Below are 21,649 nucleotides of genomic sequence, written 5' to 3' on the forward strand. Positions count from 1 at the left end.
CCGTGTGGTCTTACGGACGTTTATTAAAGCCTCTTTCCCAGAACTTTGGTCCAGGGCCTCCTTCCTCTGCCAGATAAATCAAAACCTCTAGACAATTAGGAAACTGAGAGACCATAGCTGTTGGGGAAGTTGGATGGCAGATGAAAGCTTCACTAACGGCATGGTAATGGGGGAGTAATTTTACAGTTCTCCCAAACACCATCTTGCCCCTCATTAACGGTTTACAGCAATTCATTTGCTCTGTCAGGTGGCCACTGCAGTTAGAGGGTGGTGAATTGCAGACTCCAGGAGCGGCTTGCTTTTTAAGTCGTACATCCAGGTCCAGCCTTCCTGGATCAGTGAGGGCTTCCGTTCCTGTTTGCAATAAATCCCATCAACCTCATTATGTCCCTAGAGTATTAGTATGCAGACCGGCAGCAGTCATACCCAGCAGTTACAATTCCTGAGTGACTTCTGTGTGCCAAATACCGGGTGAGGTGCTTTGCTTACACCCAGGATGTCACCGCTATCGTGGAGTTGTGTATATCCATGATCTCTCGCGCAAAGTGTGCATATCTCCATTTAACAAAGAGGAAACTGAGGTTCAGAGAGGGGAAGAAATTGGTCCCACGTCACAGAGCCAGTACGTACAAAGCCAGGATTCACACCCAGGTCTCCCTTCTCCCAAGGGCCATGTGGGCCCTGATGCACTAAGGGTAGATATGTAATCAGAGCCGTGAACTGTGATCCTCAGAACTGAACCTTATAAGCATCTGCAAACAGCAGTAGGCAAATGAAGGACTTTCCAATCTAAGTAAGTCAGTCTAGGATGTTGTCGGAGGGACGAATGCTCAGCCCATAAAAGGTTTGAAGGTCACCTACCATCCTGTATTCTCAGAATTACACTATAGTAGACGGAGGCATTGTAGTGCTGAGGGGGCAGAAGCCTTCAAAGGCTCAGGCAAAGGCAGGGTGAAGGGAGGTGGGTGGTAATTAGCCAGCTCTCAGAAGTAAAGTACAAAGTGTAGGAGTGGAGGTGCCTGCCTCACCTCCGGTTACTCTCCTGGGCACGAATTGAGATTCTCAGACAGGTCCTTGCAGCTGTGCCTCGGTGTCGTTTCCTCCCGCCCACCCAGGCCGGCTGCAGCCTCTTGGACTGGCCCCCAGCCCAGCGCTGCACCGTTTCCTTCAGTCTCTCGGGTCTCCTGAGGACCATGGCCTCTGCTGTCTGGATCCAAGGCTTACTCCTTTTAACTTCTGATCAAGCCTCTCTCCGCAGCCAGGACCCTCTCAGGCTCTGCCCCCCAACCCTGCCTTTCCTGCTGCTTTCCTGATTTGTGGTTTATTCCTTCCAAGAGCATTTCCCGAGGCCCTCGCCTCACTGGAGCATCATGCCCTGGAAATCTGGACCATTTGCCTTTCCCCTGTCTGGCTAATGAGCTCCTTGCCTGGTGATTTGCTACACTTAGTTTCAGGCTAAAAGCATTTACCGAGGGCTTCCCTGGTGGCGCAGTGGTTGAGAGTCCGCCTGCCGATGCAGGGGACACGGGTTTGTGCCCCGGTCCGGGAAGATCCCACATGCCGCAGAGCGGCTGGGCCCGTGAGCCATGGCCGCTGAGCCTGCGCATCCGGAGCCTGTGCTCCTCAACGGGAGAGGCCACAACAGTGAGAGACCCGCGCACCACAAAAAAAAAAAAAGCATTTACCGAGTAACCCTAGAAAATCCCCTTGTCATCCCATAAAATGTTTAACATACCAGAGAATGCAAACACGTGTACACAGACACACAAGCACACTCTTATATGAATTTCCTTCTATTTTTTCTTTCTTTTTTTTTTTTTTAATTTTAACACAAGAACTCTTGGCCTTTGAACCTAGATCCTCAGTTGGTACAGTCTTTTCAGAGGATACATTGTATTGTTTTGGTTTTCTTTTTTTAGATTTTCTTCCTCTTGTACCTGGTTTGATCTATTTAAACATTATATGTTTTTTTTTTCATCAAGTTGCTTGAATAACAATTTCTAACAGTTAGGAAGCACTTAACCATAAGACAGGTACTCTGTTCAGTACTTCATGTGAATTGTCTCATTTAATCCTCACAAGAACCCCCAGTCTAAAGGTAAAGCAGCTGAGTCTCAGAGAGGTTCACAACTTGCTAACGGTCACACAGCTTGAGACAAAACGAGGTTTCAAACCCAGCAGGTTGGACTCCAGAGCCCAGCCAGTCGCTGCATCTGTCCTGCCTCTCCCCCGGCAAGCCAGAGTCAGTGTGCTTTTCCATAGTCTTCACCTGGCCTCTGCTTCTGTGGTCTCTTACACTGAGAATTTAAGGATTTCTGAGCAAGGTCAAAGAAGCGGCACTCAGGGGGGGCTCATCTTTGAGCTGGATTCTGGCTCTCAGGCTCCCAGTCAGAGCTCCTGCCAAGGCCTCCTCGTGTCTGTTCTTTGGCTGCACTTTCTGGAGCCTCTATCTGGGATGTTTTCAGGCTCAGTGGGGCACAGGCATCTAGTGGGGCACACCCTCTATGTCCCCAGCCCACGGGCACAGAAGGCGTGCATGGAGACACTTTGCTCTAGGCATCCATGTGCTTGCGCCCTAGCTTCTCACCAGAAGCAGGAATGCTTGTGACCACAGGGCATCAAGAGATTTTATCCACTTTATCTTTTGATCCTTTATCTTGCTTCTATTGCGCAATACAGAAAAAAAGAAATACTGAATACTCAGATGACTGTAAGTTCTGAACCCCTAAGTAATGACTGTCCCCGCCGCCCGGCATTCCTCTCCCGCCTCCGGTCCTGCTGGATCCCATCCACGTCTGCTGCCCTGGCCTGTGGTGACCACTTCTGTTTCTGATGCTGAGTAGGAACTTGCACTACATTGTCACGTAGGAACAGTTAAAGCTGGTAGTTAGGCTTGTGAACTTCGCTTCATTGTGAGCCAGGTGACCTTGTGTAGGCATCCTGGGAAATACATTCCCTTTTCCAAATAAAGGCCCTTCAGACACCCCTTTGGTGACCCAAGGCTGTGTAGGTTGTAGCCTCTGACTTCCTCAGTGATCTCAGATGTCACCCCCGACCAGAGTTTCTAAGGAATCCCTGTCTGCCCTTTGCTATTTATAGGCAACCACGTGGTTTTGGCTAGGTTCTAAACCAGGATCTGTATATTCTTAGGACTTTGTACACTGAATGTAGTCATTTACCAGTTTCATGAAAAGGACGTGGCTTCAGGCCAATTAACTGGTAGGTACACGACACCGCTTTTGACCAATGATAAAGTACAATTTATAACTAAGTTCCAAGAATCGGATTAAACCCAGCTAAGATGAATAAGTCCATCAATAGTGAGAAGAAGTACATAGAGGGCTTCTTCTATTTTTATTCAGTTCAGTAGAAGTTTCTGGCACTTGGCCTAGTCAATGCACAACTTGTTTTACTCTCCATCACAGAGTTAGGGTCCAGGAATCAGGACCCTGAGGTGCTGGGGCACCTACTCTGGTCATCTTTTCAGACCAACCTTGGGCAGAAGATTGGTGGTGATGCTTGATTCTGCTCAAGAGTTTTGAAATGATGTTAGTAATTACTATATATATTTTTCAACTAGCTGAGAGCCTTCTTTCTATACCTTCATTGTGGGGAGTGTATCTTTGAGTCACAGAAATGAATCGCATTGACCCCAGGAGTACGAACCTGCTCCATGGTAGCAAGTTTTACTCTTCGGAGAATTGTATTCAGTTCTTTAAGCCACTGAGATCTCATTTGGTGCCTCAAGGCGATCATAACATCATCCAGTTGTAAAAACAACCAGCTCTAGCTGAAAGATATTATACCGCTTTGGTTCTATCACCAGAAAAAAAAAAAAGTTAAATACCACCAGTATCTTTCTGGCCAGTCGTAGTTGAGCACGGATGTACAAAATGAGAGCCTGGAGTCTAAAATTCCCTATAAGCCTCTAGCTTTTTATTGTGAGTGACTGGGGCTTTTAAGGACATTGGGATCAAGTGTTTGTTTAAGTGTATGGTAGAATTAAAACTTTTGTCCTATTCCTACCGGCAGTCACTTGACAAATTTAGTGCATGCATAGCTCCACTCTGCGGACAGCCATGCTGGACCCTGGGAATGGTCTGCCCTTGTGAAGATGAGATCTGTGAGGGAGACAGGCATTCAGCAAATAATCACCCAAATAACCATTTTCACCATCATTGCCAGACTGCTGTGGTGGAAAAGAATGGCGCACTAGGGGAGCAGACCACGGGGGTGGGAGCCTAGGCGGGTGTGGAGGCCTGTTGGTCAGCGTTCACCTGAAGGCAGTGAGGGGCACGCGGGCGTGCTAGGCAGGGAAGCCAAGGCTGGTCTTCGTAAGCCTGGTTAAGGAATTTCATATTTTGTTCTAAGAATAGTGGGAAGGCATTGATATGTTTCAACCAAGGGGATATGATCAGATCTGCTGGTTTTTTTGTTGTTGTTTTTTGTTTTTTTTAATGTGATCCTTTTTTTCTTACTCTGTATTGGAGTATAGTTGATTTACAATGTTGTGTTAGTTTCAGGTGTACAGCAAAGTGAATCAGTTATACATATACACATTTCCACTCTTTTTTTTTTTAGATTCTTTTCCCATATAGGCCATTACAGAGTATTGAATAGAGTTCCCTGTGCTATACAGCAGGTTCTTATTAGTTGTCTATTTTATATACAGTAGTGTGTATATGTCAATCCCAATCTCCCATTTTATCCTTCCCCCCCCATCCCTTGGTAACCATAGTTTGTTTTTTACATCCATGACTCTATTTTTGTTTTGTAAATAAGTTCATTTGTGCCCTTTTCTTTAGATTCTACATATAAGCGATATCATATGATATTAGTCTTTCTGTCAGATCTGCGTTTTTGAAATGAAACTTGGGCTGCAGGGAAAGTGGTTGGAAGGAAGCAAGAGTGGATAGGAGGGACCAGTTAGCCCAGGCCACAGAGGGTGGGGCTTTAGGTGGATGGTGGTTGGGTGGGGATTGAGGAAAGTGGGCACATTTGAGAGAGATGGAGCCTATAGCACATGCAGGATGCGGTGGTTGATCAGATGTCTTCCATGAAGGAGCGCAGGTGGTCACAGAAGGTTCTTCAATGTTAGGCTGGAGCGTCCAGGTGGAGGGCCAGGTTTGGGAGCAGTCGGATAAGATCAGTTTGGAATGTAGTGAGTTAAAGCTGCCTATGAGGCAGCCAGTGGTGATGCCACGGATGCAGTTGGATTATATAGTTAGAGCCAGAGAAGAGGGGTTGACAATGGGAAGAAAAATGGGAAGTATTGGTTTATGGTCATGGAAGTAGACATCGAGAGGAGGAGAGTCTAGGAACTAGACTCTCTGAGAACTAGAATAGGGGAGGAGAAGCAAGCAGAGGAGACTAATAAGGATGTAGGAGAGTTGAATGTTGTTGCAGAGAAAACTGCATGTTCAAGCGGACGATGGAGTTACAGGACCAGCTCTGCAGAACACTGCTCAGAGGAGTAAGCCAACAGCAGCCCATTGTTTCAGTGACAAAGAAGACATTTGAAAGGTAGTTTTAGTGTAGTAATCTCTAGAAATGTATCCATTTCGTCTCTGCTTTGGAGAGAAGGAAGCAGCCTGCTCGGGAAATCAGAAGGTCTAGATCTGAGGGCCACCGTGTACCACCTGCCTGCCTGGGCGGCTCCCTAAGTCTCCCCAGAGCCCCACTTCCTAAGCTCTACGAAGAGGCTTCTAAGAAAGCTTGTTCCCACCACCAAAGTTGTTCTGAGGATTAACCAGGAAAATGGATCTAAAAGACCTGGCTTTGTCAACCGCCAAGAGCTAGACAGATCTCGCTTTCAACTGACTTGTCAAATCCAGGTTAAATGTGACTAATAGGCACCACTTGTGCTTCCATTTGGAGAACTTTTCATACTTACATGCTCATCCACTGTGGTCAGCTTTGCTCCCATCACTTCTCAGTATTCACTTTCACTCAGGGTGACCAGGCCAGTTTCACAGAAGCTGTGGCAGCTGGAGCCCAAATGCAGAAAAGCCACTGGTGGGTATGGTTACTCTTTGGGACCTCAGTAGTTTCTCCCAGGTGCTTTCAGACCAGAAAGGGGAAAAGGGAGATCAAGGGGAAACTGCAGAAGAGTCAGTGAGCAACAGAGCCTTTGGGGAAATTCTGCTGAGAGTAGTATTTTGGCTGACGTTATCTTCCTTATTAGATGTAAGTTCTTTAACTTTCCTGTGCCTCAGTTTCCTCGTCTGTAAAACTAGAAATTACAGTAGCATTTACCTCCCAGGGCTATTGTAAGGATTAAATGAGTCAATTCATAGAAAGCCTTAGAATAGCAGCAACACTTAGAACACACTCAGTAAATATTAGTTGTTAGTATTGTTGGCGTGGGTACCTTTGGCTGAAGTCCGAGGTATAATTTCCAAAAGTTTACTCTTTTACATGCGGCAGTAAAACCTTCTTGAATTTATTAAAATAAGTGTACCAACAGGTAAACTTTTATTCATACCTTGGGAAGAATATTTTTTTATAATATTGGTAGGGATTTGGTTATGTCATCAAGAGAAAAAAATATATCCAGTTTTTAAGTGGCTGGCTAGCAGATTAGTGTAGGGGCAAAGCACACCGGCTTTGAAGCTGTGGAGACCAAGGCTTAATCCTAGCTACGTGACCTAGGGCAAATTACTTGCCCTCTCTGACCCTCAGCTTCCTCATATACACGATCAAGATACTGTTTACTTGACAGAATTGTTATAGGGTAAATGTAGTCATAGGTACAGAAGGCTTGGCACAGTGCCTGACAGAAGAACAGACTCATTGGTGGGTGAATATTTTATTGTTATTTTGTAACCGGTGGTTTCAACGTTGTTAGTTAGGTTTTTTGTTTCATTTTAAGGGTTTTCTGAATAGATGGCATCTCCCATTGCCTGTCCTCCTTCATTCTCTAAGGTATCTTCCCTGTTTACTTTTCCATCCCTTTTTGAGAGCTCTTCTCTGAGAGCCCTCTTGCTCTTGTCTTGCTGGGGTCTGCATCTGCTGTCAGCATAGCTAGCAGTCCTGGCCTTCTAGCACAAGGAGGCAGCCCATTCTTCATCCTTCTGGATGCACCTCATCTTAGAGGATCAGCTGCCACCGTGGAAGGTCTCCTCCTCCCAGCCAAGCCTCAGAGGACCCTCCCCTGGGGAAACTCTGCTTTTGGACGGATGCTCTCATCAGTATTTCTTGTTGTCACTTCCCACACTGTGTAATTATGATCCCATTGTCGCCACCAGTGGCTGCGTCGAGTCTCACCTCCTACCAGCATCTAAACAAAACCCCTAAGAAGGTAGAGCTCTTGGGATGCCTGAAGAGTAAGCTTCTGGGCACCTGGGACACAGCACCTTGGGAGTGACCCTTTCTCCAGGAAGGTAGAAACAAGACAGTCAAGGGTAGAGTAAGAGATTGCCTAGGTTTGAATCCCGGCTCTGCCACGTACTGCCTTTGTGATCTTGGGCAAGACATGACTTCTCTGTGCCTCCGTTTGCTCATGTATAAAATGGGAGAGAAACAGTTTCCAGGATTAAATGTTTCTACAAACAAAGCACTTAGAATAGTAGCTGGCACTAAGTACCTGAATAATCAAGAAAAGAGTTGCCCATAAGAGGAACAGCTTTCTTTCCCATCATCCGCCCGCTGTGGCCGCCCATAGTCCTTTCTTTTCCGGGTGAGGGTTCACAGCTGACTGCGGCCTGAGCAGGCAGGAGACGGGAATGCTGCGTTCCCACGCACAGGCCACCCTCCCAGGCGCTCAGCTGGAAGAAAACACCGTGCACAAGAATAACTCTCCCATTTCAGGGCCTGGAGTGTTAATTCGCTGGCACTGCTGAGAAGCGGCCTTTAATTCACTTAATCATTAACTGTAGGCATCCTAATGAGTCCTGCGAGCGGCATCCGCTGGTCGGGGGCACAGCAGCTCTTTCTTCCCGGATGCTGTTAGCATTGGCACCAAGATTGAACGCTTACTAGCTGGGCTTTTTTTTTTTTTTTAATAACATCTTTATTGGCGTATAATGGCTTTACAATGGTGTGTTAGTTTCAGCTTTATAACAAAGTGAATCAGCTATATGTATACCTATATCCCCATATCCCCTCCCTCTGGCGTCTCCCTCCCACCCTCCCTTTCCCACCCCTCCAGGTGGTCACAAAGCACCGAGCTGATCTCCCTGTGCTAGCTGGGCTTTTGCTCTGTTATTTCAATAACTGAACAGAAATTATGAAACAGATGGGAGCCAGGCTGGCAAAGTGGATGCTTCTACTGTCCAGGGCAGGGCCTGCCCATGGCCTCTGACGAGGTCCGCATCGGGCACGCATGTAATTCACACACGTGCTTCAAGAGGTCGTGTGGTTTGCATGGATGTATGGAACCCTGCTTCCCAGTGGATCCCAGAAAGGTTCCCTGTTCTAACTTACCTGCCATGCTTGCAGGAGTCTGGCTTTGTCCGCTTGGTCACCTGGGTCCTGTGATGGGAGGGGCTTCCTGCCCAGGTGAGGAGGTTGGGCTGAAATGCCTGTACTGCAGCCTAAAATGCTACTGATATTTGAAATCCTTTTGCTCAGACCCCTTTCTACACTTTCAAGGACTGGGAAGGATATACTAGTATTTTATATTTATAGCATTTCATACTGGAAGAAAAAAAAAAAAATCAGCATTAGGAAGTTTCTGGCCCTGGGTGTATCTAGGGCAGCTTAGGTGGATGACAGGGGTTGCTTTTAAGTGACAGTGAGGAATGGGCATTACGACTGCCTTCAGTTGTCCGGGGTCTTCATGTAATCTCTTTTATTACAACCAGTCTGCATCTCTTACGTTACACCATCATTATTCTTAGCTGTTCCCAACCATAGAACTACGATAACAAAATAGTTTCACAGAAAGTACTATTTCGCATGACATTTAAATTGAATTGTTTTTATTTCACTCTTGTTTTCTTCAGTCAATGAGCGGCTTCATGGAATCCTAGAGGTTGAGGAACATAAGAGACCTCAAAAGTGGTCTAAGCCAGTTCTTCTCTCAAAGCAAGAATCCCTTTGACAATACTCCTCACAGACATTTAACCTGTTTAACATATTATCTCTGCTTATACTTTTAGAGGCTTGAGGCAGCCTATTCTATTTTTGAACAACTCCTACTGTTAGAAAATGTATCCTGTTATTGATTCAAGTCCTTGTGCTATCCCTGCATTAATACAGATTATACCAAACAAAACTAAAATGCCTTCCACCTAAGCCCCAGAAATGGCTGAAGGCAATGATAGTGTTCTCGCCCAGATGTCACCAGTTCCTGCAACCTTGCTATATATGATGTAATTTAGCATCTTCACCATCATCCCAGATGTGTGGGAGTGGCCCTCGCTGTAGACATTGTATTAATAAACTGGTTGATAATGGGCTTGTTTTCATAGGACTCAATGTGCAAGTCTCATATTAAGTCTTCAGAACGATGGCAGAAGGCATTTGAGAGTTACATCTGCACTTGACTTTTACACTAACCTACAGAGTCATAGGTGCTCAGGATGTCCATTGGGCCATCTTGCTCCTCTATATGATACCCAGGAAAACCAACCATTTTCCCCAGGGAAACTGCAGCTCAGAGATAAGCTCATAAGTACACTGACTAGCACCCAAAGCAGAGGCAGGACCAGAATTCTTCATGAAGCCTCCTCGCAGCTCAGCCTGTTGACAACGTTCTTTCCCCGTACTACCTGCATAAAGACCAGCTTGGCCCGCATGTACCCAGACAGGGCTTAGCCTTGGGGCTGCCTAGTGATCAAAAGTTGGCTAGGGAGCTCAAAAGAAGAGTCTCATTTAAGCTGTTAATTTTCTAGGAAAGCTCTGAACAGGTGGTTTAATCTTTTTTTTTTTTTCTTGTTATTTACAGTTCCAGCTCATTTGTTTTTTTAACATCTTTATTGGACTATAATTGCTTTACAATGGTGTGTTAATTTCTGCTGTATAACGAAGTGAATCGGTATACATATACATATGTTCCCATCTCTCTTCCCTCTTGCCTCTGGATGGTTTATCTTTAATAGTGTAAAGTACGTGTAAAAAGAAAAGAATGAGGTATATCTAGCTGGTCTAGTTTTCTCAGTGGTTCTCTGATTACTGTCTCTGAGAGGAAAAGACAGGTAACAAAGTGAAGGTAGAGGGGGAAATGGCCACTTGAAAAAGCATTAATAAAACATCCTTCACTTTGTATATATAGACGTCTCAACCATAGATGTCTTTCAAATCCACAGAGGCAGCATGGCAAGAGCCAGATGCAGAGTCTCGTTCTGGCTTTGCACTTACCAACTGAGTGAACTTGGGCAAGATATTGGCCTGTGTGCGCCTCGGTTTCCTTATCTGTCAAGGGATAATGATGGCAGTACATGCCTGAAGGGTTGTGATAAGAACTAAATGAGTTACTATGAGCGAAGGGCTTAGGACAGCGCCTGGCATCATAGTAGGCACTACCCAGCTGTTTGTTCTTATCAGGAATAATTATTATTCATTTTTGTGATTCTGATTACTTTGTAGTGAATTCAGAGGTGCCAGACTGCTTAACCATCATTCTCATTCTCGTCCTCCCTATAAGAAAAAAGGCTTGGAATCCCAGTGTTAGTTGCAAGGAAACATACCCTTGCCCTGCAGTGGGTGGTATGCAATGGTCTGTCCAAAGCTGAAACGTTCACAGATGTTAAAATGGGCAAATGGGGTACCCAGAAGCTTGAATGCCTCTTGTCACAAGTATAGCTCCTGCAAAGCTTATACAGAACAGTCCTATTTAAGTGAGGGGGCATGTGTGCTGTGCGGTCGATTCGAGAGACCACGCTGGGGCCTTTCATTTTGAATGTCTTTGAACAGAGAGAGCCCCTGTGTCAAGGGGAAGGTTTGAGATACTTCCCAAGGAGCCTGACTTAATCCTGCACTGGCTGCTGTGCCGTCCTCTGGAGGCCCACTCTGGTCTTCCACAGTCAGTGGGGTCTCCTCTCACCACTTCCAGGAAGTCACCCAGGATGAAAAGAAGCAGAGGTCTCCAAGAGCAAGCCAGAATTCTGCTTCACTTCCCTTCTCATTCTGAATTGTTAGTCGATTTTTGCTTTGCGATGTAGCATATTCTTGCTTAGACTCTGAGAATGAACAGACTTGTAAGATCGCCTAATCTTCCCCCTCATTGAAGGTTTGGGTTAAGGTGACTCATTCAAGGTCATACAACATTCACTCATTCACTAAACCAATATTTATTGAGACTGTGCGGTATGGTCTGCAGTGTTTGTATCGGTGGCAGAGCAGGACTGGAATCTAGTCCTACTATTTCTGATCCAGTGTTCTGTCCCTCAGGTCCTGTGGCCTCTCAGACCTACTCCCCTCCCCCAGTGATATGTCACTTTGCAGCTGTGGGATATTAATTCTCAAATGTGAATGTTACCTTTGAGTCTGTATAATAGGAAACACAATGTGGGTAAAAGATAGAAGGGCCCAGAACCTTTACACAAAGGCAACTAGCCTTGTTTTCCCCAAATCTACCAGAATGTTGTAAGAATCAAACTCAAATTCAACCTGAACATTCAGCAAGTCGAAAAAAGCAGCAGAGTATCCTATCTGGATTGGGTGCCTCTCCAATTGATAGAATACTCTGCCAGGTACTAGGGACTGGGGGGACAGTAGGGCACACAGTGCTCCCCCATTTTCCAGCCGTGTGACATGAAACAGTATACTTCTCTGAGCTTCAATCTGCTTATCTGTAAAATGGGAATGATAGCAATAAACTTCAGAGTCACATTGTGGAATTTAATGAACTGAAACATGTAAGTCACCCAGCCCAGCAAATACCTGGCACACATAGACAGTGCCTGTTATGATGACTTGTATTCATTCCATGATTTCCCTCAACTTGTTATGTGGCCACTGACAAGGAATTGAACCTTCCTAAAAGTCTCTAAATGAGGGAAATAAAGAAAATGACATTTGCATCACCCAACAGGGCTAATGTGAGGCTCCAATTAGAATAATATAGAATGAAATACTTCTTTTGGTAAAAAACAAACAAACAAACAAACAAAAACAGAAAAAGAACACCATACACACAGATTACAACCCTGGGCTTTTTTCCAAAGATCCTGTATCCTTAGAATGATGGGTAAGCTGTACTTAGCCATATTTGCTCTGGTCCATGGTACAGAGTTTTAGATTAGATAGGAGATTGGGCTAAGTTTCCCTGTAGGTCCCAGCCAGTTCTAGACATGTTACTGTAGTTCAGTTTAACCACTTCTCCAACGAGAGGGTGTGGTAGCATCAGAGCAAATTGCTCCCCACTTCTGGGAAAATGACATTAACCACATGCTCAGCTGACAGACACAGAGGTGGCATCTTCGTGAGTTTAAAGAACCAAATGACAAGTCTGCAGTTTCTCGTTTATCTCCATTTTGATCTTCCCAAAGGAGATTTTGAGGTTTCAAAAGACATGGAGGGCCAAGCTATTGTTTGCCTGTGTATACTCTTCTTTATGACTTTTTTTCATTCCAAAAAGATGCTTTAAGGTGGCTTACAAAGATTAATGCAGAAACTAAAAATAAAATAAAAAAGAAAAATAAAGTAGAAAGGAACAATAAAGTTGAAGAGAAAGCAAGATGAAGCCAGGGTAGGGTCAGTTCATAGAACGCCTATACAACGTGGTGTCTGGGTGTCAGAGGTGGATCCCTGTCTGACTCTGAAAGTCTTAGCAGCTAAGGAAACAGGCAGACTTGAATGGGTCAAGATTCATGTTGTCCGGATTAGAGTAGACCCATTGCTCAGGCAAGCTTTCCGAGATCATTGAAAACCCGTGCACTTGGGCTTCCCTGGTGGTGCAGTGGTTGAGAGTCCGCCTGCCGATGCAGGGGACGCGGGTTCGTGCCCCGGTCCGGGAAGATCCCACATGCCGCGGAGCGGCTGGGCCCATGAGCCATGGCCGCTGAGCCTGTGCGGCTGGAGCCTGTGCTGGAGCCTGTGCTCCGCAATGGGAGAGGCCACAACAGTGAGAGGCCCGCGTACCGCAAAAAAACCCCGTGCACTCGCCTGGGAATGGTTGAATAGTGCTAGGAATAACGTCTGAGTTATTTATATGGATAAACTCAGCACTTCTTAGCTTTTTTCCTCTCTTCTCATAATACTGTAAAATGCAATTCATGTCCTAACAGGTCATCAAAGTCACTTCTACGAGGCCAGAGCACCCTGGTGCAGTACACATCTTTCTACTGGTTAAACTTAATCCAAAAAGAACATTTAAAGGAATAAAAGGAAAGAAGGAGCAACTCCATGGCCTTTGTGATGAACACCCATGTGTATTATTTGTCACAACTTTAATGCAATTTGAATAGTTAAGGGCTAAGATAATACGCTCTTGACGAGCTGAAGGGGACAGGATTATTTCCTCCATTAAAATGAACATACTTGAAAGTACAGCCACACAGCCTTCACCTGGCCGTGGCCTGGGGGGAGCACCCACTGGGGAAGATAAAAACTGTCCTAAAAGAATCATTCTTTAGGAACACCAGTAGAAGGCAAAGGGACAAAAAGACCCCTTGATCTATTCCATAGATCAAGGCAACAATGATTTTAGCCTGGAAAAGTTTCATAGTAGGTATTATCAGTCATTCCCCAACCAGAAAAAAAATTAAGAAACTTGTAAGAACCTATTGAATGTCTAGTTTTATGTGCTGTAATTTTTGGAGATGGCTCCAAGAAGTTGTGGATGAAAATGTACTTCTAGGGAGTTCAGTATATTTGGGGCGGGGGAGTGGGGAGTTCCTGCTAAGAGTTTAGAGTAGTTGGTTTAAGCTATTCTTTTTTGACAGAACCACTGTCATCTTTCTGCGTAACTCAGTGACATTTAGAAATTTTTTTTGAAAGTTCTTTCGGAATTATTTGCGCTGTGAGTTTTATCTTATTTTTTTTTTTTTTTTATGCTTTTTTTTTTTTTTTTTTTTTTGGCCACTCTGCGTGGCATATGGCATCTTAGTTCCCCGACCAGGTATCGAACCTGGGCCCCCTGCATTGGAAGCTTGGAGTCCTAACCACTGGACTGCCAGGGAAGTCCCTAGAAAAATTTTTATTTCTTCCCTTTTCTACTCCATCCAGCTTAGACTCCTATTCCCTTATTTTCTTTTCCTGCCTTTCTCTAAGATAGAAAATAAATCCCATGCCAGTGCCAATCGTGGGTGGCTCTCTTTTTAGAAAAACACTCCAAGCCTTGTCTATGCTCAGCATAAAAGAATATTCTGGGCCGGGAGGGCATCAAAGGGTGAAGGGGTGGTCTGAGGTTCTGTGAGCCTTTCTCCTTTTCTCTTGCTACCCCATCTATAGTATATAAAACAACAAACATCAGTGGTATCAGGCCCTTTATGGGATATAGTGAGAGGTAAAAACCAGAGTAGAGCAGAGACCCTGCCCACGATCTAGATTGCAGAATAAATGAGACATTTCACATAACCATAACATAAGGCATGGTATGCTATAAGCACTGATAGGAAGGGAAATGTACCCCCCTGCCGAAAAAAAATTAGGATGGTACTGAATTGTCTGCTTTTGCTGCCAGTTTCTTACTCGGTTCAATTGAACAAAATCTCTGCACCTGCCAGGTGCTAGGCCCCCCGTGAGGGGCTGGTGGGTCCAGTGGGGGTCAAGCACAGGCCTTGTCTCAGATTGCTACTTCTAGCAAGAGTCATCAGAGCTTTGTAAAGGTGTCTGCTTGAGGCCAGGGACTTGGTCTTTCTCTGACATGTTTTGATATGTCCCCTCAAACAGTCCCACAGCCAGGAGGAGAGAGAGCAAACAATTTTCCTGGAAAGGTGATTAACACTGAGGCACAGCAGCTAGAAATTGGCGAGGTGCCTTCCGCAAGGTTGGGGAAGTGATTTATTTTTCCAGCCTCACCACAGGAACCAAGGCCCTGGCAGATGCCTCCATGCCTTAGCAGCAGCTGATCCAGATGAGATCATTATTAATTATTAGTCACTTTAGAGTGTCTTTTTCAGAAACTGCAGAGTTCTTGGGAAGCCCAGACTCTCCTGAGTTGCAGTCAACACTATGTACACCTTGCACAGGGACCTGAGTGGCCTGTAATTATAAAACAGTATCGATTCCTGGAAAGGGGGTTGAAAATGTACAAATCCTTCACATAAAAATCAGCTAAATCTTCAAAAGCCTTGATTCTATTTTTTCCTCAAGGAGACTGATGGTGGGAGTAAAAAACTTGAAATGTTAGCTAAATTAGGGCTGTTTCCTGCCAGGAGCCAGATCTGTACACATAATTATTTTATTCTCTGTGCTGACATTGATTCACTTCGGTTGAGTGTTGGAAATATCTCTGTTTTGGGTCTGTAATCCAAATTATTCAGTCAGTTCCTATGATGATGTTTTCTACTCGCATCTTCCTGTGTTATTTTTCTGTAAAACAAATAATCACGTGTCTGGAACTTGACTCATCCCTGCCCCCCAGCACACCCCTCATTCCCATCCCTAAACTTGTATATCACACCACCTGCCATGCTCCTGGGGCAGGAACTTCACTCACCACTCACCCTCACGCACCCCATAGTCATCAAATTCTGCCCGTTTTATTTTTGGCCTAATTCTAATTTCTGCTTCTAAGTTGGCGTCCACTACAGTCCCGTTGGAATGACTGGAAATCCGGATAGTTTTTAGTTTTTCTTCCTTTTGACTGCCTCTCAGCAGCAATTACGAACATGGATTCTCCAGCTGCCTTTGCTTAGCTCATGGGTGCCCTGTCATTTTCTGTCTGGATCCATAGAATGGCCTCACATTGCATTTTCAGCTTCTAGTCCTGTCCATCCCGTGGTGGGTAGGGGCCCCCTTGAAAATGCAGGTTTGGTCATGGCATTTGATGGCATATAGACTTCCAGCGGCTCCCCATGGCCTACAATCTAAGGTGGACAAACAATTCTTCATCTGCAAGCGATAGACATTGAGTTTCAAAAGATGCAGTTTATCTCCCAAGCCTCAGAGACTGTTGGAAGAGAGCGGGTCTGGAGGATTGCAGGCACCAGCCACATCAGGAAGGCCACCTCATTCGTGGGCTTCTTTGGCTCTTTGACTATCTGTGGTTGGTTTAGCTGGGCTTGGGACAGAGAGTTTTTGTCCTAGAAAGATGTTTCCCAGGTTTTATAGAGCTAACTTCTCAGTGAGATACGGTCACAGCCCATTTTATTTTGGATACCTCATGCTTCCTCAGCAAGGCAGTGAAGTGCTGTTGAGACTGTTACAGGGGAATGGACCCTCTGATCGGCCCCTCGAACCTTGTATTTGAGGAAGAAGAAATCCTAGTGCCAGTACGGGGCTCCAACACAAAGGGCCTGCAACGTTTCTCAAAAGAGGCACTACTGGCGTGTGGTACGGGGAAACACTTTGTAATGTGTGAGTGTCCCACACATGCCAGATGCCCCAAGGACTGGGGAATGGTACCATCCCTACCTAGGAAACCTTGGCTCCAGTCACTACTCCTAAGACATTCTCCTTACTGAGAATATAATGAAGGACTGGATTAATTATGATCTGTCACTCCTGTTGCCTCTTCATCTTCTGTATTAATTGAGTTCAGACTGGAGTCACATTGCCTGTCTTTGAAATCAAGCTCCACCGCTTACTGAGTATGACCTTGAATGTGGGCATGACCTCGGACAACTACTTAATCTCTCTGTGCCTCTGTTTTCTCATTTAAAATAGGAGATAGTAGTATTAATTACATCTACCTGAAAAGATTTTTGTGCAGATGAAATGGGATAAAGCATGAAAGGTGCTTGCCGTGACGTCCACTTTCAGAGGCATAATGATTGTATGAGATGATGGTGGCTCCTGAGCTTAACATCGTACTCGAGTGACAAGTTGAAATTGACACTTAAAAGTGACTTCCCCAAAACAGAAAGGCAGCAGGGTCTATCAGAAAGTGGAGTGACCAGGTGGGAGTCAGTAGATTCTGTTTTGCCCACAGTCACAGTTACTGTGTAGCCTTGAACATGTCACTTCCCTTCTCTGGTGTTTGCCTTCTTGTTTTCTTTTCTTTTCTTTTCTTTTCTTTTTTTTTTTTTTTTGCAGTACGCGGGCCTCTCACTGTTGTGGCCTCTCCCGCTGCAGAGCACAGGCTCCGGATGCGCAGGCTCAGCGGCCATGGCTCACGGGCCCAGCCGCTCCGCGGCATGTGGGATCTTCCCGGACCGGGGCACGAACCCGTGTCCCCTGCATCGGCAGGCAGACTCTCAACCACTGCGCCACCAGGGAAGCCCCTGGTGTTTGCTTTCTTGATACATTTGCCCTACATGGTGTCCAAAAGACTGAATGGCATGAACATTGCGAATGTGCTTTAAAGCCTGTAGCATCTCACAAACAGTTTGATGATACATAATAAGTAACTGATTATACATCCGTGTTCTACCTACCCCTGATTTGGAAACCCTCATCAGCCCACTGGGAGGACGCATTGAATGTGAACTTCTTGGGAGACGTATAAACCTGGGGAGCCCACCTGCGTGGTAAACACCGAATTGCTCTCTATCAGCCCATCCTGGCCAATGCGTCCCCCAATGGCATAGGCGAGGAGCCCTCAGGCATGCAGGCATGTCGCTAAGAGCTCACAACCACGGTCCTGCAGCTCTCCCTGCTGGCTTCCCGACACCCTTCGCCACTGCCCGTTCCCTTCACGGTTGTCTGCTTGTCGCCCCACAGCAACAAAGGCGAGAGAAGGAGCTGCGGAAGCAGCAGGAGAGGGAGCAGCGGCGGCACTACGAGGAACAGATGCGCCGGGAGGAGGAGAGGAGACGCGCGGAGCACGAGCAGGTACAGCTGGGGCCCCACAGGCGGCCCCACGGGAGCGCCAGCACCAGCCGCCTCTGGGCTATGGGTCACCTGCTCTTGGGTCTGCTCAGGTTAAGCAGGTTTTTACTCTTTCTCAAGCAACTATTCTCACCTATTCAAAAAGTCAAACGCACAACCTTGGCAAAGCCCACTCATTCAGCCTGGCTTCCTCCCCAGGCCGAAGTCCCCTGACGCACCTGGATCTCGTGATTTTCCCAACCCTGGGCATCTACTTCGAAAGTAGCACTGGCGCGTGATACACAAGCCAAGTGCTCCCCTTTCATTGCTTCAGAAGAGCTTTTCTACTCAGGCAACCCTGGTCTCCAGGACTTGGAGCCATCGATGCGGGCCCTTTCTCTCTTTGTTAGAATCCCATTCTGACAGTGCAGTGGAACTGCAAGACGGCTCCGTTATAAAGGCAGTGCGTGATGGCATTCAACCATTATTTTACCCCTGCTGCTTGCACAGGAGCCTCTGAACTTTATAGCATTGTTAATTTCAGGTAGCCCCTAAAGAGGGAACCTGTCATGAAAAGTTTTTAAATAGAGCTCGGTTCTCCAAACCAAAGAGTAACTAACAGCAAAGCACTGAGCCATCTCAGTCCGCTGCAGTTGCAGGTAGAGGGCTTGTGCGTTTGACTGCATTGAAACGCTTTTGCTTCGGTGCGGGGTACCTTTCCTGTTTAGCGAGGAGGCGTCTGGGTATTTTTTCCCCTCCTTCCTTCCACACTTCACTTGGCAGCTCTTGTCACCTTTGAAATTACCGGTTCTTTTTCTCTCTTTCTTTCTCTCGTTGTGTTCCTCTGAATTCTCTGCCACCTACCTCTCCAGGAGTACATCAGGCGACAGTTAGAGGAGGAGCAGAGACAGTTAGAGATCTTGCAGCAGCAGCTACTGCATGAACAAGCTCTACTTCTGGTAATGGGAAAGCCAAGCCAGCTGACCTGCTCTGTGTTCATCGCACGCGCGTGTGTGTGTGTGTGTGTGTATGTGTGTGGTCTCCTCTAACTGCCAGTCAGGAAGGAGGGGATCCTCCAAGCCTCATGGACCTGGAAAATCTCCTAAAACTTAATTCGTTTCCTGACCCAGTGTGCTGAGTCAATGTGTTTAATATACTTGTTATGCATTCTTTATTAACTCCAGCTATTTGTGAAACTTTAACATGAATCCAGCCTTATTATAAGTTCAGACTGTTTTTGAGACCCACTGTGTTTATTGCAGAGTAATGTTTGAGGTCGTTTGCAACATGCTGGAATACAATCACAGCAAAGCGCTCCTCTTCCGTAAGAACCCGCTCAGCTCTGTAGTCATATTTCATTTGCAGACTATTAGTTTTACCCTTATGATGGGAACATTTTGTGTGCCCTGCTCAGACGGCTTCCACTTGAAGTACTTTTTATTATTATTACTGCACTGCTCTCCAAATGAGCTTCTTGGTGTATCTTTTTTTTTTAACTGAACTTTTTATTCAGTGGCACTGTGATATTTTTTTAGCCTGTACGTGGTTTTTGCTAATGGTTTCGTTGGTCCAAGTTTTGTTAAACAAAAGATGATTTAGGCAGTATCTTTAGGTACTTATTTCGTTTTGTACTTAATTGTACATGTTTTTTTTTTTTTAATTGTACATGTTTGAACGATTTAATTACTAAACCAGGAAGTGGACGGTTCCTTATAGGGGTTGCGTGCTGACCATCCATATGTCCTCATTATTGCCACTTTCTTGGTTACAATTCACCAAGGGCAAGTCACTTTGCAAAGGGTGGTATTCTGCAGGGGTTGCCGTTAAAACAGTGGTGTTTTCATTAAATGCCACATTCTGTGCAGACGCTAACCCAAGGCTGTAGTTCATCTCTATGGCACATCCTGATGTCCTCTTGTGGTTCTGTTGGTATTAAGGTCCTTTGTTATTTATCATCTCTTTTGGTTCCATTGCATGCTTCACTGGTACTGGCCAATGGTTTCCGTATGGTGATTTAGCCTTTTCTTTGTTCTCCTTTCCTGATCTGGGCAGGAATATAAGCGCAAACAGTTGGAAGAACAGAGACAAGCAGAAAGACTACAGAGACAGCTAAAGCAAGAGAGAGACTACTTGGTTTCCCTGCAGCATCAGCGGCAGGAGCAGAGGCCTGTGGAGAAGAAGCCACTGTACCATTACAAAGAAGGGATGAGTCCTAGTGAGAAACCAGCGTGGGCCAAGGAGGTAAGTCAGCGAGCAAGTACAGCCTGTACCTGTGCTGTATTGGAGAAATTGGCCATAATGAGTTTCTCCAGTAAAACAGAGAGTTAAACTAGTGCTACAAAGTTGGAAAATAATTCATTATGAGACACACATGCTTTGCTTTGGGAAGAACTGTAACATTATTTCTCTACCTTAATCCATTTGTTCTTCTTTTTGTAAGTAACAACAGGAAGTAGAAAATCCTTTTCATTATTGGAATCCAATTGAGTTTGTGGCAGGAGGATTTTTAGTGACTTTTTCATGGAAGAATATGACTTAAGACTTAAGGAATTCTAGGTAGGATCATTTCCTATCCATACCTAGACCCTAAAAGTGATCATTAGTATTGTCACTAACATTCCATGTTCTGTAGTAACAGTGAACACACAGTTGGACCCAGACTTGTGATTGTGGTTCACTTATCGGGTCAGAGGTCATTTATATTTCTTTTGCAAATACTTTCAAAGTAATGGTCCTCAATTTGCTCAACTACTAGACTAAGAAAGAATTTTCAGGAACTTGACTCTGTGATGAGCTATTTAAAAATCTCATTAAAAATTATTTGAATAGTAGGAAAAAAAGGGTGGTAACCAAACGAGTAAGGCAAACAAACAAAATAATAATTCTCTCCAAGATCAACAACCCTTCTAGGAAGTCGCTGTGTCATCTCATATGCCTGACACCCTGGTTTTCAGTTCTGTCATTAATGTGGCAACTAATGATTTCCTTTATTTTCTTGTGAGCATAACTAGTCATTTGAAAGGGTGATTTATATTACTCTGCATTTTCTTCTAGTATCTTCAGATATTTATAGCTAGAGCTTATTTCAAGTTATCTAGACTACAATATTACCAGAACCTGAGTTCTTACGTAAGATCCTATTTGTATAATTTTTAATTTTCTTCTCTATCTTACATATGTATAGAAAATGCTTGAAATTATGTTGTCCTAATGTTAATAATGGCTGTTTATGGGAAGTAGAAACTATAGAGTTTTTTTCTTTAAACTTTTTAGTACTTTTATGTATTATGTTTTATTTATTTATGTTTAAATCCTTTATAATGATTTTATACTATTTTTACAAAACTAATAACCTTGAAAACTTAAAAACTAAATCTGTAGAGAAAAGTCATTCAGTGTCAAGAACGTTTTTCATCACTTTCCCTTAGAGTCTATGAATGCGATTTGTATTTACCTATGTCTGTAACAACTGCCTCTTTCTCCCAGGTCAGTAATTCAATTTTGTGATCTTACTCCCAGGCACAGCACCAACCCCTTAGTAAACCCCCTGTTCTTCCAGCTAAGCGCAATCACTATGCTGTTCAACAGCAGCTGATGTGGTTCCTGGCTAGCAGAGATGTGTCACCTTCAGCCACTGCTAAACCATTCTTTAGCCACATCAAGCTGAAACCCTCAGCTAAGCCAGACTCACAGCTCATGATCATGGCAGGTATTGAGAGGCTGAGAAACTAGCCTCTCCTAAGCTAATGCCAGTAGCACCTGCAGAAATTAATGATTCCAGATCAAGACCCCTGTTTGAGCATCGCTCATGGAAGAAAGGTGGACCAGCTTATCCTATTAGACTTGGTCT

General features: G+C 44.9%; 1 protein-coding gene across 2 annotated transcripts in view; it reads left to right on the forward strand.

Annotated features, from left to right (window-relative positions):
- TNIK (TRAF2 and NCK interacting kinase) overlaps nt 1-21,649 on the forward strand; it is a 415,220-nt gene that overhangs the window by 319,787 nt on the left and 73,784 nt on the right. For both annotated transcript variants that reach the window (XM_027111864.1, XM_027111873.1), the window contains exons 13-14: nt 17,713-17,823; nt 19,852-20,040. In XM_027111864.1, the coding sequence (XP_026967665.1) occupies nt 17,713-17,823; nt 19,852-20,040 (300 nt within the window). The remainder of the gene's footprint in view (nt 1-17,712; nt 17,824-19,851; nt 20,041-21,649) is intronic.

The sequence above is a fragment of the Aethalodelphis obliquidens genome, unplaced genomic scaffold (genome assembly GCF_003676395.1).
Source record: "Aethalodelphis obliquidens isolate GAN/ISIS:26980383/991018 unplaced genomic scaffold, ASM367639v1 scaffold1, whole genome shotgun sequence".
Classification (NCBI taxonomy): domain Eukaryota; kingdom Metazoa; phylum Chordata; class Mammalia; order Artiodactyla; family Delphinidae; genus Aethalodelphis; species Aethalodelphis obliquidens.